Source organism: Callorhinchus milii, unplaced genomic scaffold, assembly GCF_018977255.1.
Source record: "Callorhinchus milii isolate IMCB2004 unplaced genomic scaffold, IMCB_Cmil_1.0 Scaffold3, whole genome shotgun sequence".
Classification (NCBI taxonomy): domain Eukaryota; kingdom Metazoa; phylum Chordata; class Chondrichthyes; order Chimaeriformes; family Callorhinchidae; genus Callorhinchus; species Callorhinchus milii.
In genome coordinates, this window is record NW_024704744.1 from 7807906 (window position 1) to 7826165 (window position 18260).

The 18260-nt window shown below is 41.6% G+C and overlaps 1 protein-coding gene across 1 annotated transcript in view; it reads right to left on the bottom strand.

The window, feature by feature from the left end:
- fam83b (family with sequence similarity 83 member B) overlaps positions 1-5150 on the bottom strand; it is a 28460-nt gene extending 23310 nt beyond the window's left edge. Inside the window, exons 1-2 of the mRNA XM_007894063.2 lie at positions 5094-5150; positions 2152-2684 (exon numbers count right to left, since the gene is read on the bottom strand). Coding sequence (XP_007892254.1) covers positions 2152-2631 — 480 coding nt within the window. The 5' untranslated portion in view covers positions 2632-2684; positions 5094-5150. The remainder of the gene's footprint in view (positions 1-2151; positions 2685-5093) is intronic.
- Positions 5151-18260: the final 13110 nt, after the last annotated feature.

Consider the following 18260-nt stretch of genomic DNA (forward strand, 5'->3'; position numbering starts at 1 on the left):
TCATAATCCACTGATAGAAATGACGGGTGATACGTTCTGTGGGTTAAATTGGTTTTATTCCTATAATATTTTTCTGAATTCAGCTGAAAACACAGTTTTTTCTGATTACTACTTTCTGCTCTCTGTTTTGCAAGACAGCATGGAAAATAATAATAATAATCATGATAATCCTTGCATTTGATATTTTAGCACAAACATCTAAAGCCATGAATCCCTGGTTCCTGGCTTCCATTTAAATGCCTAAAATTTGCACTGGGCTCAAGCAAATTTGCATTGGAAGTCAATTTGGTCCAACATTTAAATTTGTGCAGAATTTATTTGCCTGCAAAATACAGTCAATTTTTTCCTTTGCAAATACTTACACTTTACTGTGTAAGTCCTAACCCTCCAGACGTGAAAAGTATTATATCAAATGGAGAGAATGTACACTATAGGAAGGATATCAAGGCCTTGGAGAGGGTGCAGAGGAAATTTATCAGAATGGTACAAGGAATGAGGGACTTTAGTTATGTGGGGATACTAGAGAAGCTGGGATTGTTCACTCAGAGCAGAGAAGGTTAAGGGGAGATTTAATAGAGGTGTTCAAAGGTTTTTGATAAAGTAAATAGGGAGAAACTGTTTCCACTGGCAGGTGGGTCAGTAACCAGGGGACATAGATTCAAGATAATTGGCAAAAGAAGCAGAGGGGAGATGAGAAGAAAATGTTTTACGCAGAGAGGTACAGTCTGGAAAGTACTGGCTGACAGGGTGGTGGAAACTGATTCAAAAACAACTCTCAAAAGGGAATTAGTTATGTACTTGTAAAGGACAAATTTGCAAGGATATAAGGAGTGGGACTGATTGGGTAGCTCTTTCAAAGAGCAGGCATGATGGGCCGAATGGCCTCCTTTTATGCTGTAATATTCTATGATTTTATGATTATTAGGATTATAATTATGCAAAATTCTTAAATTCAGTTTTTCTTTGGAAGCTGTTTTTATGCGGTTCTTAAGAAGGAACCAGTTTCCAAATTAAAACACAATTAAGAATGAGTGGAGTTTTAAGCTGTTTTAGACATATCAATGAACAAGAATGGATAATTCAATATAGCTCCACTTTTTTTTATGTACATTTTATCTGAAATTTTATACTTACAGCCCAACCCTTGATATTCAATGAGGTAAAATGGATTTCAGGCTAAATTTTTCCCCATTTTGACACCTGCACGCGTCTTATCTGTAAAGTCCCCATAGCACTTTTTGAAAAGAGAAGAGAGTTTCATCCTGGCTAACAATCCCCTGGGTGCAAAATTCATCATTCACGTGTTTGTGGAACATTGCTATAGCCAAATTGACTACCACGTTCTCTAACAAATATACAGTCGCTCCAGATATAACTGTTTTAGCCTGCTTTGTAGAGAATGGCTTTTGAGTGTGCATTTATAGGTCACCAATTTCCACCCAGCAAAATCTCACAAACAGCCGAGAAGTTGATAACCAATTAATCTGCAGTAATAATAATCCTTGCATTTGATATAGCACCTCATCACATTGTTGAGACATCTCAAAATGCTTCACAGAATATACTGCAAAGTGAATTGCCTGTATATTTTGGGGGTGAAACGCAGCAGTCAACTGCGCACAGCAGTGTCCATAAACAGCTGTGGATTGAGTGACTATATTATTATTTTTTTAGTGCCAATCGACTAACATCCAGTTTCCTTCTTACTGCTAGGTAAATAGTATTGTTGTACTTTTTACCTAGCAGTATTGGCCAGTATTGTATTGCCAGTATTGACGTCCTCCCGACGTGAAAAGCGCTATATCAAAATGCTATCTCATTCCAAATAGTGTCACTGCATCTTCAGAGCCACCTGGAGAGGCAGTTGGGATCTTGGTTTAATGTCTCATCCAAAAGACAGCACCTCTGATAGTGTAGCAATCCTTCAGCACAGTATTGAACAGTTATCCTAGTCTGTGAGCTCAAAATTGTGATGTGAAGCTCGAACTCATATCCTTCAAGCCTGAATTCAAGAGAATTGCCTAATGAGCCAAGCCAATATACAACAACAGCAAGATTACATTTATACAGCGCCTTTCACGTTGGGAGGACTTCCCAAGGCGCTGATAGTCAAGTTAATGTCAAGTTAAGTCAAGTTAAATTATTTCTTACCTTCAGTGAATTTTTAATCAATTTCCTCACTACCTCCTTTATGCTGGGACAGTCATCACGAGGTGGGTGAAAGCGTAGCTCGATTTGAGTTTGGTTCTCCAAGCCTTTTATAACCTGAGGCCATCCCAAGTCTAGATCCGGAGCATCTGTGTCAGACTCAATAGGCCAGTAGGTGCCTGAGGAACTGTTGTCAATAATCCCCTCCGACTGGTAGATTGAGGTCACTGGAGATAGCTTTTGAGCATTGTCAATGATGAACTGAACTTCTTCATCGGCCAGGAATTTGCCCAGCCTTTCCTTCACTAGGAAATCTTCAAAGGCAGATACACCTTCATCGACCAACTTATCGATAGCAATGCGGTACCCTTCTTTATAGTGAGGCTCGACATAATCCTCAGACCTGAACTGGTCACCCAGGGAAGAGATGTGGGACGAGATGTGGGAAGAGATGTGGGAAGGGATGTGGGAAGAGTAGTTCATGTTTGAAGAGTTTAGCACCAATCACCTTGTTGAACTGCTATCCCAGTTTGTACCTAGTTAGGAGGGTGGGGAGGAGAAACAAAAACATCTCCATTATGATTCAAAATGGTGGATGAATTAAACAATAATACAGATCTGTCACTATCCGACTCACACTCTGGGGTTCCCAAGCCTCGGATCTTGCAAACCTGCGCCTAATACTTTCCATAATTAGGTAAGCAGGGTGCGTCCCTTCAAGGAGAGAGTTTGAATTCCATTCCAACAATCTATCTCTGGTTTGCACAATCTTAAACGTGGTGAATGAGTTTCTGTAAGTTTCAGATACCTGGCTGACCAAATAATACTATCATTGCACTCGACCTGTTTCTTACGTTGTCACGTCTCACTTGCATTTAATGTGGCGTCTTTCACACCGGGAGGATGTCTCAAAGTGCTTCCAGGATTTTTCTGCAAAGTGTAGTGACTGTGCATTTTGTAGGTGATATGATAACAATCATTTCATTTCAAATCAATTATGTTTGAGAGGTTTATTTTTGTGTAAAACACTTATAAATGCAACGAATATCCTTCTTGTGGGGGCGCTGGGTGCAGCAGAGGGAAGTAAGTGGGGCATCCTTGAAACTGAGATTGCAGAGATTCCTCCCACTCAGCTCCTATTAACTCTACATGCCAAAACCTTAACAGGAAGGGTGGTCCTAGTTGACAAGCAATGGGAACCAGAGAGTGCTTTCAATGGCCAAGCCATGTGGTTTTAGCCGGTTGAACTCCAGCAGATACCATGTGTAGTCTTAGTTCTTATCAACCTGCACCTAGTACACTTCAAATTAGCTAAACAGGGCCTGTTCCTCCGGGTAGAGAGTATGAATTGAATTCCGTACCCAGGAAAATGTCCACGATATGGGTTACATTCATATGTGGAACTCTCAATTTGGTTTGGTTAGTCTTAAGCATGGTGATGTGTTTCTGCAGGTGTCAGATACCCAGCTTGACAAAAAAGGAAGTCATTATGATTATTATTATTATTATGAAATGTAACACAGTTCCGTTTAAATAGAGCAAACACAAACTAAAGGGAGGAATGTATAGTTCAGTGCTGATAATACAATGAGCAGCAATCTCTCAATGCTCAAGCCAAACAGCTCCGACAAGCTGTATTCCAGATTGATGATAATAACAATAATAATAATCCTTGCATTTAATATAGTGCCTTATCACGTCTTCAAGACATCTACAAGTGCTTCATAACATACTGTAAAGTGAATTACAGTATATGTAGAGTCCTGTAGCTCAGCAGTTAGAGCACTCGCCTCACAAGCGAGAGACTTTGGTTCGATTCCCGGCACGGCAAAATGGTGGGCAAGTTTCTTTACTCCACATGCCATTGTTTACCTAGCAGTAAGTAGGAACCCGGCTGTTAGTTGATTGGCGGATCACTTTTCCGGGATAATAATTCCTTCAAAAAAATAACAATAATAATAATAATAATTTGGTTACTTCAATCCACGACTGTTTGTGGGACAATGTTTGTGCAATTGGCTGCTGCGTTTCGCCCACAAAATGCAGTCCATTCACTTTACAGTATATTCTGTGAAGTGCTTTGAGACGTCTCGAAGACGTGATAAGGCACTATATCAAATGCAAGGATTATTATTATTATTAATTGACTGTATATTTTGTGGACGAAACACAGCAGCCAATTTCACACGGCAGTGTCCTAGAAACGGTCGTGGATTGAATGACCAAATTATTTTTTTTGAGGGTCAGCAGGGTGTCTGACACATGCGGAAACCCTTCACCATGCTTAAGAGTATCCAAACCAATCTGAGAATGCCATGAATCCCACCTACACATGAAAATATCAGATGGAATGTGCACTCTTTCCCTGGAGACACGCATTCTGCTTACCTAACATAATGTTTTTAAAGCAATAACGTCTCACAACTGTGTCATACATGGGGTGGTGGGGGGAGGATGGTATTTGGTGCAAAACTGAACAGAAACAAAGAACAATCGGTAACTTTAAAGCAACAGTATGAAGTGTGTTAATAATAATAATCCTTGCATTTGATATAGCGCCTTATCGCGTCTATGAGATGTCTCAAAGTGCTTCACAGAATATTCTGGAAAGTGAATTGACTGTATATTTTGTGGGCGAAACATAGCCGCCAATTATACACAGCAGTGTCGTAAAGACAGTCGGGGATTGAGTGACCAAATTATGTTTCTTGAAGGATTTTTAACCCGGGAAAGCGATCCGCCAATCGATTAACAGCTGGGTTCCTACTTACTGCTAGGTAAACAGAGCCGTGTGGAGTAAGGAAACTGCCTGGGAATCGAACCTGGTTCCTCTCACTTGCAAGAGGACAGCAATACACTACAGGATAACAATGCATATACACATCGAGAGCTGTACAGGGTGAAATATACAGGGTTACAAGTAACTGATTTGAAGTCGTACTTACTTTGTGCGAGAGGTTTGGCCCTGGTTGTAGCTGGCCTTTACTTTGCCTATCGCTTCGCTAGGCACATTGAAACAATCTGTCCAGCTTTCCTCAAGTAGTGTTCTCACTGACAAGTTCCTAACTGATAAGTTGCAGCAGCAACATAAGAAGGTGTATGGCACACAGCACAGGGTGTGGAAACCAGTTTGAACATGTAACCTGTGTGTGTGTGTGTGTGTGTGCACCAATACTTGGCCCAGAGTCAAACAAAATGCAAACCTGTTTCTTTTGAACGCACCACCCTTTTTATTATTGGGAGGGAGATGGTAGGGGGGGTGGTGGCGGGTGACTAGGGCAAGGTCTAAAGTGCCTTTTACGAGGGGTTGTGTTTTGGGGTGCTTAAGTGTAAATACTTCCCAGCATGTCCACCTGTGACATACCCTTGATTCACTTTACTCTCAGGGTTTCACTCTCTGTAGACTTTGGTAAATCATTGGTGGGATTAGCAGGTTCCATCTGCTGAAACCTGATATCCGCCTTGTCCCTGCCCTGCGTGGGTGACTGCATTGCTCCTCTCTTGTCTTCCGTGAGTAACCTCACTGGGATTCAGGGAAACTGGTTTCATTCAAACAAATGATGTGTGAGAACTTCACACTCCTCCCCCACCCCTCCCCACCACCACCTTTGGGCTTTGTCACATCACATATTCTTTGCTACTCAACTGAACTGCAGTTTGTGTTTACGACCGAGCCTTGTGGCTGTAGTATAAAGCTTTTATGTTTCTTTTCAGCACCTGAGTTCAGCACTTTATTGCTTCATCACCAAGAAATACAAATGCACAGTTGTTACAGTGAAATCCTGTGAAGCGCTTTGAGACGGCTCGATGACGTGATAAAATGCAATATCAAATGCAAGGATGATTATTATTATAATTATTACTATTATGATGATATTAAACACCACTTCATGGGTAATCGCTAAACATGGCAGACAGTTTTGAACACAGCAAGGTCTCACAGACAGTCATTAAGTGAATTACCAATGTATCAGGACAGAAACCTAGGAGAAACTCTCTTTTGCTTTTTGAACATTATCCGCGGATCTTTAATTTCATTTGGTAATATGTTAATTGGTGAATGCGGCCATTTCACATCCCCATATCCTGTTTAGTTCAGAGAGTTTCAATGCGGATTCCTTTATAGCTGCACCACAACAACAACTTGTATTTATATATTTCTCCAGTAGAGTAATGTCTCGAGAGACAAAACTGGACAAGGAGCACAGAGGAAAGTGGGGAAATAGGAACCTAGGAACAGGAGTGGACCATTTAGCCCCTTGAGCCTGTTCTGCCATTCTGATAGATCATGGCTGATTTTTACCCACCTTTGCCTCATATCCCTTGATACCCTGACCTAACAAACATCTCAGTCTTAAAAAAATGAATGAATCCAGCATCCACAGCCTTTTTGGGGGAGAGACTTTGGAGTTTCAACTACCTTTTGCATGAAAAAATGTTTCCTGATTTCACTCCTAAATGGCCTAGTTATGATTTTAAGATTGTGCTCCCTTGTTCTGGATTCCCTCACCAGAGGAAATAATAATAATCCTTGCATTTGATACAGCGTAATTTCTCTGTAGCTATTCAATTGAATTCCTTTATTATTTTAAACACCTCAATCAGATCACCCCTCAACCTTCTAAACTCAAGTGAATACAGACCAAGTTTATATAACCTGCCATTACAATTTGACCCTTTAAGCCTTTGGCATCAGATTTTGGTGAATCTGCAAAAAAGAAGGAAGCTAAATATGAGCACAGTCTAAGAGGTAATTCTTCAGGAGTTGTTTAAGAACAGATAGAGGAGGTAAAATGCAGGGATTTAGGGAAGGAGTTCTAGCGGGTTGGGGTATAGTAGTTGAAGACTCGGTTGATGATGGTGGGGTGAAGGGTGGAGGAAAGCACAGTTGACTGAGTTGGCTGAGTAGAGGGGGTAAGTGAGAGGGTGAGTGAGGTTGTAAAAACATCCTTTGAAACAAATTTTGATCAATAAACTAAAAGCCTAATGTTTACTGACTGCCTCAGTTTAAGACATCATCCCAAAGTGAAAGGCTCGCGATATGTGTTAATTGATTTTTATTGTTAGCCTGAGTTTGATCTTTTGCATCTATGTAAACAGTGCATATCACAGAATGAACTCAGGAGGAGCAAAGTTTGCAGTAACTGAGAAATCTACTTGAATTTGATATAGCACCTTATCACATCATTGAGATGTCTCAAAGTGCTTCACAGAATATATTGCAAAGTGAATTTACTGTGTGTATTGTGGGCGAAACGCAGCAGCCAGTTTTGTGCACAGCTATGCCTCACAAATAGCGATGGAATGAGTGACCAATTTTATATTTTGGGGGAGTTTGGCCAGGACACCTTTTTGAATAGCGCCATGGGATCTTTATCGCCACCTGAACAGGCAGGTGGAACCTCAGTCTAATGTCTCACCCGAAGGACAGCACCTCCGATAATGCAACGCCCCCCAGCACTGCATTGGAGTGTCAGCTTAGACAATGTGATTCCAAGTCCTGACATGGGACCTGAACCCACAATCTTCTGACTCAGAGGTGACAGTGCTACCACGACAGCAGACTGACACATACCCTATTGAGGGCACTCGATAAGCAGTAAGGCAGACAAGAGTGAGTCAGTGACAGGTGCCATAACTGCCTGAAATCAAAGCAAAAAGGAAAAGGTTAGAGAGCATGAGTAAGAAGCACATCCAGCTGAAATAATAAACATCAAAAGCTAGGATGAAATAGGCTGGGGCAGTTTCCCATGTTCAAGCATTCAGAAGCAGACTAACAGGTCTAATGGTGACCACAAACCAGCTTTGGTAACTCCATTACGACAAACCTGTTGTAGGTCTGGGATGGGGAGGTGGGTGGCTAACTTCTTAGCACTGCCTCAGTTAATTGAATTTCAAAGGTGTTAATAATAATGATTCTTGCATTTGATATAGTGGCTTATCACATCTTTGAAATATCTCAAAGCGTTTCGCAGGATATATTGTAAAGTGAATTGACTGCATATTTTGTAAGCAAAACTTGGCAGCCAATTGCACACAGGAGTGTCCCACAAACAGTCGTGGATTTGGTGACTAAATTATTATTTTTATTTTTTTTTTTTGAAGGGATCATTAGCCCCAGAAAAGTGATTCACCGATCAACTAACAACCAGGTTCCTACTGCTAAGTAAACAGAGGTGTTTGGAGTAAGGAAACTTGCCTAAGGTTTTGCCCTGCCCGGGAATCAAACCCGGGTCCTCTCGTCTGTGAGGCGAGTGCTCTAACCAATACTCTACAGGACTCCACATTCTGAAAGTTTGTCCTGAAATTGCCCTTTACAACTCTAAACCTAAGTCCTCTTGTTCCACTGTCTTCTTGGATCCTAAAACATTGTCTGTGGTCTTATTTTTTAATTCCATTTAAAATTGTATACACCTATGAGGTCCCTCTGAGTTATCTTCTAGGTGAAGATAAGGGAGTGCTTGGATGTGAGGATAAGGGTGAGGACCTTGAACAAATACCTGCTTCTTCCAGTGAAAGTCAGTCGGTAAAAATGTATTGTCTTCCGAAATTCATCTGAAAAAAATTAACCATTATTTTCTGTTCTGCTTGAGCATCAGTTTCCAGGCGATATGTGCACACCACAATGTGAATCCAGTCATGTGGACTTTCCTAGTGTTCAAAGTACAGTTGATTTAATACTGTATTGAACTTTCTACAGTATAAAAATAGAAAACGTCAACAGTGTCACATGTGTTTAAGGTGAGGAGGATTGGGAAGCAATTATGGGAATGTCAGCTGACTTAATAGGTACAAGTATGCCCTGACAAGTATCACAAGCTCATAACTACAGACCCCGTGAGTCAGGCAGATAGATACAGTACTGACGCACACAGACACACATACACACAGCCAAGGTCATAGTTCTGTGGTTGTCATCTCAGGCTCTGTCACCTTCCTTGAATATAGGAACCACATTTGTTTGCTTCCAAATTGCTAGTCATAATCCTTACATTTGAAATGGCACCTGTAAATGTTGAATGTCTCAAAGCACTTGACATGTAATTCTGGCAAGTTTCATGACAATGTATTTGTAGTTAAGTATGATAGCCATGGACAGTTATTTTATCTGAAATATTATTGGCCAGGACAACTGGCATTTAAAAATGCCCACCTTGGCTTAACAACCCATCCAATGGACAGCATCTCTGACAACGCTGCACTGGAATTTCAGCTTAGATTGTGCTCTGGCTGTTTCAAAGCACAATCCTTTCAGCCGCAATAGGCACTTTAATCAGCAGGACTTAGAAGGACAGACCAGTGACTCAGCTCTTGTTAACCCTGGAAGCCAAAGCCCTCGTGGGTAGGGTGGTGGGAGTTGGACAAGCAGCGGGAAAGCTTGCCATGCAGTGATCTCAATGGCAAGCTATGCGGTTTTAGCTGGTTAGACTCCAGCAGTTACTTCAACGCACACTCTGGGGTCCCCAAGTCTTCGCTCTTGCCAACCTGCGCCTAATGCGAAATAGGTAACCAGGATGCTCCCTCCAGGGAGAGAGTGCGCATTTCATTCCAACAATCTATCTCTGGGATTTCCGTATGTAGGTGGGAACGCATGGAAATCTTAGCTTGGATACCCTTAAGCACAGTGATGTGTCAAACACCTGGCTGGCCAAAAAATAAATCTCTAAGGCACTGGGATAATACTCATAATGCTGGTAAATTTTGTATCAGTTTGTTTACCATTGAAGAGCAATTCAACACTTCAGACAATAATAACACTTGTCATCACCATGTGGTTGACTTGGATGCAATAATGTGATTTATGTTGAAACACGTCATTCAAATATCCCGGTGTCATTTCTAATTGACGGAACCAAAACTTAGCTATTCCAGGGTGGATCAAGGGAGAGGTGCAGATGAAGAAAACTCTGAATAACTCTTTGATCCCATCCTGTCAGAATAACAACAACAGCTTGCATTTATATAGCACCCTTCACGCGGGGCAGCATCCTGGAGCACTTGAGAATGGTAGAGTCTGACCCTGAGCCGATGGAGAGGGACCAGGAGGGGAGAGATGACTGTAAGCACGATCAAAAAGGAAGGTCTTTATGCAGGATTTGAAAATGGGGAGGGAGGGGACAAGGAGGAGGGATTGAGGGAGAGAGTTCCGGAGTAGTGGCTGGAGGCACAACCACCGATGATGTGGCGAAGGAGACGAAGCACAAACTGAAGGCTGGAGCCAGCCGAGCGGAGGCAGCGGGTGGTGGAGTGGGGGTTAAGCAGATCGGAGAGGTAGGGAGGTGCAAGGGTATGAAGGGATTTCAAAACGAATGAGAGGATCTTAAAATCGATCCGTTTGGTAATTGGGAGCCAGTGGAGCCTGGCAACGACTGGTGTGATGGGGGTACAGAGTTTTGTGCGGGTGTTATTCATCCAACTTACTCTGGGTTCAAACCTCACGTTACAATTTTGAGCTCCTAAATCTACGCTGATGCTACAATACAGTACTGGGGAGTGGTGTACTGTCACAGGTTATCTGCGGTTCAATTTTACTGTTACGTTAGATTGAGGTATGCCAATAAAGCAGAAAGTGACTTTTAAAGTTAATTTGATGACCTAAGAGTCAATCATTTTTTATCATGAAAAGCTGTCTGGTGCGTGGGAAGCAGTGAATCAGTGAACAGCACCACCCAATTATAAGCCAATTCATGCTATAGTGAAGCGCATTATAATGGATTTACACCATATTTCATTAGGAACAGGATTGTGCATGTTTTCACGGGCCAGAGATAATCTGCTGTGAACTTTAAGTTTTTGTTTCAAAGTTACCTTTAGGCTCTGTACTGATTTCTTTCAAACAACACACATATCCAGTAATTAGATTACAAAACACATTCTGTTCTCATTGTACCATTTAAAACAGCAAAACAAGTTTGTAAGATGATATTTTTCACTGTTGATAGAAGGCATGGAAACCCCACAGCTTGTTCTGAAATTACATGGGATCTGAGCTGCTTTACGTTTAATCAGATAAACAGTCAGGGTCGTTTTTTATAAGGCCAATTTAGCAATGGGGTAGAATCTGTGTTAGTGTCAAAACTCTTTTTGTGTTCGCTAGGAACCTTCAATAACCAACAGGAGGAATTGTGTCCCTCTCCAGATTAAGTCCACAAATACTGTCTCTCCACTTTAAAGTATATTCTGAGACATCTTGACGACGTGATAAGGTGCTAAATTAAATGCAAATATTATTATTAATAAGCTGAAACGACTGCTTCCTGCTAAATTCAACAAAGTATATGAAAGATCAAGTTTGGAAGGGGTTATGCGGACCAGGTGGAGCAGTAAGGTTGAAAGAACACCTTCATCTTAGAACCAGTGCAGACCTGATAAGCTGAATAGCCTCCTTCTGCGCTGTAAATTTCTATGATTCCATGGATATTTTTTAAAAATGTTGTTGATTGCGGTGACTTCTAACTTCTTTTTCTTTTTGGCTGAGGATATGTTTTATCGGCCTGATCAGCTGACATGAAGAGAAATTGAGCTGTAGCCAACCCAGCCCCCCTACCCCCAAATAACTTTACAACAATTTCCGTTGATATAGCGCCCTTCACGCAGGGTAGTGTCTCAGAGCGCTTAACTTTAATCAATTCCAAAGCCTGTATTGGACATAAGCCTTACAATGAACCACATACCTGAATCTATGCTTTGCAATTGCTTCCTTCCCCTCTTCACCAGCAAATACAGTTTACAGTAAAATCCTATGAATCATTTTGAGACATCTCGATGACATGATAAGGTGCTGTATCAAATACAAGGATTATTTCCATTTTCTTCCTCTTTCCTTCCATTCTCTCTCCCTATCTTCCACCCACTGACAACATTGTCTTATATATCCTGCCTTTTGGTTCCAGACAAGCCCAGCAAGTTTCAGAATCAATGGGTCTCATCTGACCAACACTTGGATGAGGCATCAAACCAAGTTTCTGTTTAAGTGGATATGAAAGATGCTGGTGCCCTGGCACCAATCTCCCCAGCTGAAAATAGTCATTCAACTCATGGCTGTTTGTGGAACATTGCTGCACGCAAATTGTCTGCCTCATTCGCCTACAAATGCACAGTCACCACCCTTCACAGTAGATCTTGCGAAGTGCATTGAAACGTCCTCCTGGCATGAGGTGCTATATCAAATGGAAGCCTCTATTTTATAATTGTCCTCTACATTAGTTTGCAGGGTGGTCTAACCTTTTGGCCACTGAGAGACAGATAACCTATTTGAGAAACGTCCTCAGGCTGCAAAAGCAATATTTTTGTGTTTCCCTTCCAGAAACAACATAACATTTACGGGTTATGAAGGGAGCGGGTGTGCCAGATGAAATGGAGGTACAGGGAGCATGAAATCAACCATCTGGACCACATTGGTTTCGAGTAGCAAATACTATCTCCCTGTGTTTTCATATAACCAGTATAATTGGATTCCTGGTTCTGGGTGTGTCAAAGCTATTGTCAAACTGATTTCTGGCCTGGAGCTGGCTTCTCAGCAGTGCTCAGCTAGTTTTAGGTCAGCAGTACAGTTTACAACTGAGGTACATTTCTATTTGACATGATTATTATTATTATTATGAGGATTCCATCATTTGAACTCATTAATAGCTAGATCCAAGCGTTTCCTTATGCGGAGGAGAGAAAGGCAGAGGGGTGGTTGACACAGGAATTTATATTACCAGAGCAAATGACACAGCTGTTAAGCAAGATGCTGATGAAATCTGGGCTACACCCATATAATAATAATCCTTACATTTGATATAGCACGTTATATCTTCTAGGCGTCTCAAAGCATTTCACAAAATATACTGTAAAGTGAATTGATGGTGTAGTTTGTGGGCAAAAGAAGGTAGCCAATTGCTGCAAACTACACAGCAGTGTCCCACAAACAGTCGTGCATTGAGTCACCAAATTACTATAATTTGTTTTTTTGAAGGGATTATGATTTGCCAATCGACTAACAATCGGATTCCGACTTACTGCTCGGTAAACAGAGGCGTGAGGAGCAAGGAAACTTGCATATCGTTTCGCCCTGCCCGGAATTGAACCCAGTCTTCTCTCTAATGAGGTGAATGCTCCAACCACTAAGCTGCAGGTCCATAAATGTGACACCCACCACACTTGCCATTCTTACACAATAAAAATATTATTAATAATTATTATTATTATTATCCTTACATCTGGCATAGTACCTTTCACGTCGGGATAATATTTATATTAATGATAATAATGATTGCATTTGATATAGCATATTAACACGTCATCAACAACAACAACAACAAAATTCCATTTATAGAGCGCCTTTCACGTCGGGAGGACGTCCCAAGGGGCTGTACAATTGGGTCAGGACCCGAGCAGGGGGAAATGGTCAGGGTGAGGGGAGGGAAGGGAGGGAGCGAGGAGGGGTAGAGAGTCGAGAGTGGAGCTGAAGGCACGGTCAAAGAGAAATGTCTTGAGAGGAAAGAGGAAAGAGAGGACATCTCAAAGCACTTCACAGGATATACTGTAAAGTGGATTGACTCTTTGTAGGTGAAATATGGCAGCCAGTTGACGCACGACAATATCCCACGAACAACCATTGAGTGAATGACCAATTTTATTTGGAGGATTTGTTGGCCAGGACACCAGGAGAAACTCCTTTTTTCATATAGTGTCATGGGATCTTTAACATCCACCTGAACAGGCGTACGGGAAATAGGTTTAATGTCTCATCCGAAGAATGGCATCTCTGACAATGCGGTATACTTCTCGGCCTGCACTGGATTATCAGTTTAGACTACGTGAGTTCCAAATCCCGACGTTGGGTTTGAAACCACAACAAACATCTACAACAGAGAGGAAAGCTACTAACTAGCCCTCCAACACCCTCACCTTCAAGGCCCTCCATGGCGTTGCCCCATCCTACCTCTGTGACCTGCTAACTTTTTATCAACCTGTCCGCTCCCTCCGCTCAGTGGGCTCTGGCTTGCTCCAAGTCCCCCTTCCCAGCCCACCCCACTATTGGTGGTCGAGCCTTCAGCCTTTCTGCCCCACCCTTTGGAACTCCATCCCACAGTCCCTTCAAGACAGAGGTGGATGGACATTTGTTAGGTAAAGGTATCAAGGGAGTGGGGTCTCCCAGTCTCTCCCAGTGTCTTGGCCAACAATACTTAAATACAATTGGTCACTCACTTCATAGCAAATTATGAAGCTTTGAGATATCTCAGCGACATGAAAAGGCGTTATATCAAATGCAAAGATTCTTATTATTACTTCTTTCAAATCTATATTTTGAAAGAAGTTCTAACCTCCAGAATTCAATGGGTGTGTTCAATACATTTTCTACGAATGGGAATTCCTTTCAGATGGAGCCAAGGTCATTGTACTATTTGGTAAAAGCAAGATATGATTTCCTGGATGCTCATGAGATGAGCTTGTGGGAGTCAGCTGGCTCAGTTGGTAGCACTCTCATGTCTAATTATGAAGTTATGGGTACAAGTTCCATGTCAATAATAATAACAGTAATCCTTGCATTTGATATAGTGCTTTTCACGTCTTCTCAACGTCTCAAAGCGCTTCACAGAATAGACTGTAAAGTGAATTGATCGTATATTTGTAGGCGAAACGGGGCAGCCAATTGCGCCCTGCCTGGAATTGAACCCAGGTGTCTCGCTTGCAAGGCGAGTGCTCTAACTACTGAGCTGCAAGACTCTGTCAAGACTTTGAACTCACAGACTCATCTGACACTTAGCACTAAGGGAGCTGCATTGTCAACCTGGGTTCGATTCCTGGCAGGGCGAAATGTTGGGCAAGTTTCATAACTCCACACGCCTCTCTTTACCTAGCAGTACGTAGGAACCGAGTTGTTAATTGATTGACGGATCGCTTTTCCGGGGATAATAATCCCTCAAAAAAAATAATAATTTGGTCACTCAATCCAAGACTGTTTGTGGGACGCTGCTGTGCACATTTGGCTGCCACCTTTCGCCCATAAATATACAGTCAGTTTACTTTACAGTATATTCTGTGAAGCACTTTGAGATGTCTAGAAGACATAAAAAGTGCTGTATCAAATACGAGGATTATTATTATTATTGTATGAGGTGGCGTGTTTCAGACGAGACGTTAAATCAAGATACCGTCTGCCCTTTCAGGTGGACATTAAGGACTCCATGGCACTATTCAAAAAGAGAAGCAAGTTTCGCCTAATTTCCTGGACAACAATCCCACAGATAAATTTAGTCATTCAATTTCTGGATGTTTGTGGGACTTTGCTGTGTGAAAATTGGCAGTCGCGTTCGCCACAAAGTACGCTTTACAATTTACATTCAAACTGTGAAGTGTTTTGAGTTATCTTCTTGACATGAAGAGCACTATAATACGGGAAAAGATGATTTAGTTTTAACTGCTAAAGTAGAATGGCTAATAATAATAACAATAATAATAATCCTTGCGTTTCATATAGCGCCTTATCGTGTGTTTGACACGCCTATAGCGTTTCACAGAATATACAGTAAAGTGAATTGACAGTATATTTTGTGGGCGAAACGCAACAGTCAATTGTGCACAGCAGTGTCTCACAAACAGTCGTGGATTGAGTCATCAAATTATTTTTTTTAAAAAAAGGGATTATTATTCCCAGAAAAGCGATCCGCCAATTGACTAGCAACTAGGTTTAGACTTACTGCTATGTAAACAGAGGCGTGTGGAGTAAAGAAACTTTACTAATGTTTCGCACTGCCTGGGAATCGAACCCAGGTCTCTCGCTGGGTATTGCTGACCTAGCTGGTCGGAGAAGCTATTTGCTCTTTGTTCTGGAGTGAGTGAGATGGGAACGTCACAGCTCTGTAGGCAAATCGCTGATCGCTTGAGTATCTGTTTGCGGGCAGGTTTACATCAACTATTTTTGGTCAGGTGTTTATTCATCTATGATTCACAAACCTGAAGTGCCACTCAGTCTCTACCTAAAATTCCATCCAGTCTCAATCCACAATCCATTTTGTCATAAAATTGAAGGTTCCCACCCACCCCCCCAAATTCTGGCAACTTCTTAAATCCAGTCTCATTTATGTTCTCCTTTGAGCCGAGGGGAGGTTTAATAGAGTCGTTCAAAATCATAAGGGGTTTTTGTAGAGTAAATACAACAACACAACAACAACAACAAGATTCCATTTATAGAGCGCCTTTCACGTCAGGAGGACGTCCCAAGGCGCTGCACAGTTGGGTCATGACCCGAGCAGGGGGGAAATGGTCAGGGTGAGGGGAGGGAAGGGAGGGAGAGAGGAGGGGAAATGGTCAGGGTGAGGGAGGGAAGGGAGGGAGCGAGGAGGAGGAAGAGAGTCGAGAGGGGAGCTGAAGGCACGGGAGAAGTTGTTTCCTTTGGCGGGTGGGTTGGTAACCACAGGACACATATTTAAGATAATTGGCAAAAGAACTTGAGAGTAGTCAAGAATAATATTTTTACCCAAAGTGTTGCTATGATCTAGAATGTTATACCTGAAAGGGTGGTGGGAGCAGATTTGATAGTAGGTTTCAAAAGGGAATTAGATAGGTATTCGAAAAGGAAAAAAATGCAGCACTATGGGGGTAAGAGAGTGGGAGTGGACTAATTCAATAGTTCTTTCAAAGAGCAAGCACAGGCATGATAGGCCGAATGGCCTCCTTCTGTGCTGTAAGATTCTATGATTTCCAAAGCTTCTTTCCGGAGCCTAAGAAGCTTCCGTTTCTTTTTAAAAAAAGCAGAGGGGTGAAGCAAAGCCTTGATTAAAAGAATAATTCCAGACATATTAATTGTTGTTGTTGTTGGTGACCCAAATTTTACCAAAAAAAATCAATAAATGAAAGCCAGAGGCAGACATTAAATAGATTATTTTGTATTCAGATGAATGACTTGTGTTTTCATTCAGAAAGTACAGAGACACTCTGGAAATCAATCACTCTGTCCTAGGGAAGCCAGCTTCCGTCAGCAGCAGAATGATACCTCTATCAACATTTGATATTCAAGACTGAGATTGATAGATTTCTAAAGGATAGAGGAATTAAGGGATATGGGGATATGGCGGGTAAATGGAATTAGGTTAGAAGATCAGCCATGATTTTATTAATTGGCGTGGCAGGCTCGAGGGGTCGAATGGCCTACTCCTGCTCCTTTGTCTTATGGTTTTATGGTCTTATTTGCAGAAATCACATTACAGCAATTGTCTTGCAAGACATCCACTCGAAGGCTGAGATAGGCATGATGAATGAACAACAATATATTGCCCTTAAATAGTGCCTTCCACATCAGAGCCTGGCTCACTGGTACCTCTCTGGCTTTTGAGTCAGAAGGTTTTGGGTTAAAATCCACACAGTCTAAGCTGACACTCCAGTGAATTGATGTGGGGGTTGCATTGTTGGAAGTGCCATCGTTCAGATTAGACGTTAAACCAAAGTCCCATCTGCCTATTTAGATGGACGTTAAAGATCCCATGGCACTGTCTGGAAAGAGAAAGGAGTTTCTCCCGGTGTCCTAATCAACAAATCCCCCAAATAAAATTGGATACTCACTCCATGGCTGTTTATGGTATATTGGTGTGTGCAATTGGCTTCCATGTTTCACCCACAAAATACATAGTCAATACACTTTACAATATATTCTGTGAAGCGATTTGAGACATCCTTGCAACACAATAAGGTGCTATATCAAATTCAAGGGTTATTATTATTAATATTATTATGTCCCAAAGCTCTACAGAAATGGAATGGGCATATTTTTAACTGGGAGTCAAAGAAAAGGTCAAAAAATATCTATTTATTGTCAAAGATACAGTACTAGGAAGTGTTCGAAAATAGTGCACCTGTGGTCTATTAACAGGGCCAGAATGTCCCTCAATAAAATTGATCATTTTCGTCATGGCCACTTGTGTTGGGGTTTTGCACAAAGTACCTGTCATATTTGCCCACAAAGCACACCGCCAGCCATTCCAATTTATAGTATATGCTTTGAAGCACTTTAAGATGTCCTCCCGATGTGAATAACAATTTAATATAGCATTCATATAATATCTTTCACATGGGCGTTTAACAGAGTGGAGAGAATATAAACTGTTTCAAATGTAAGGATTATTATT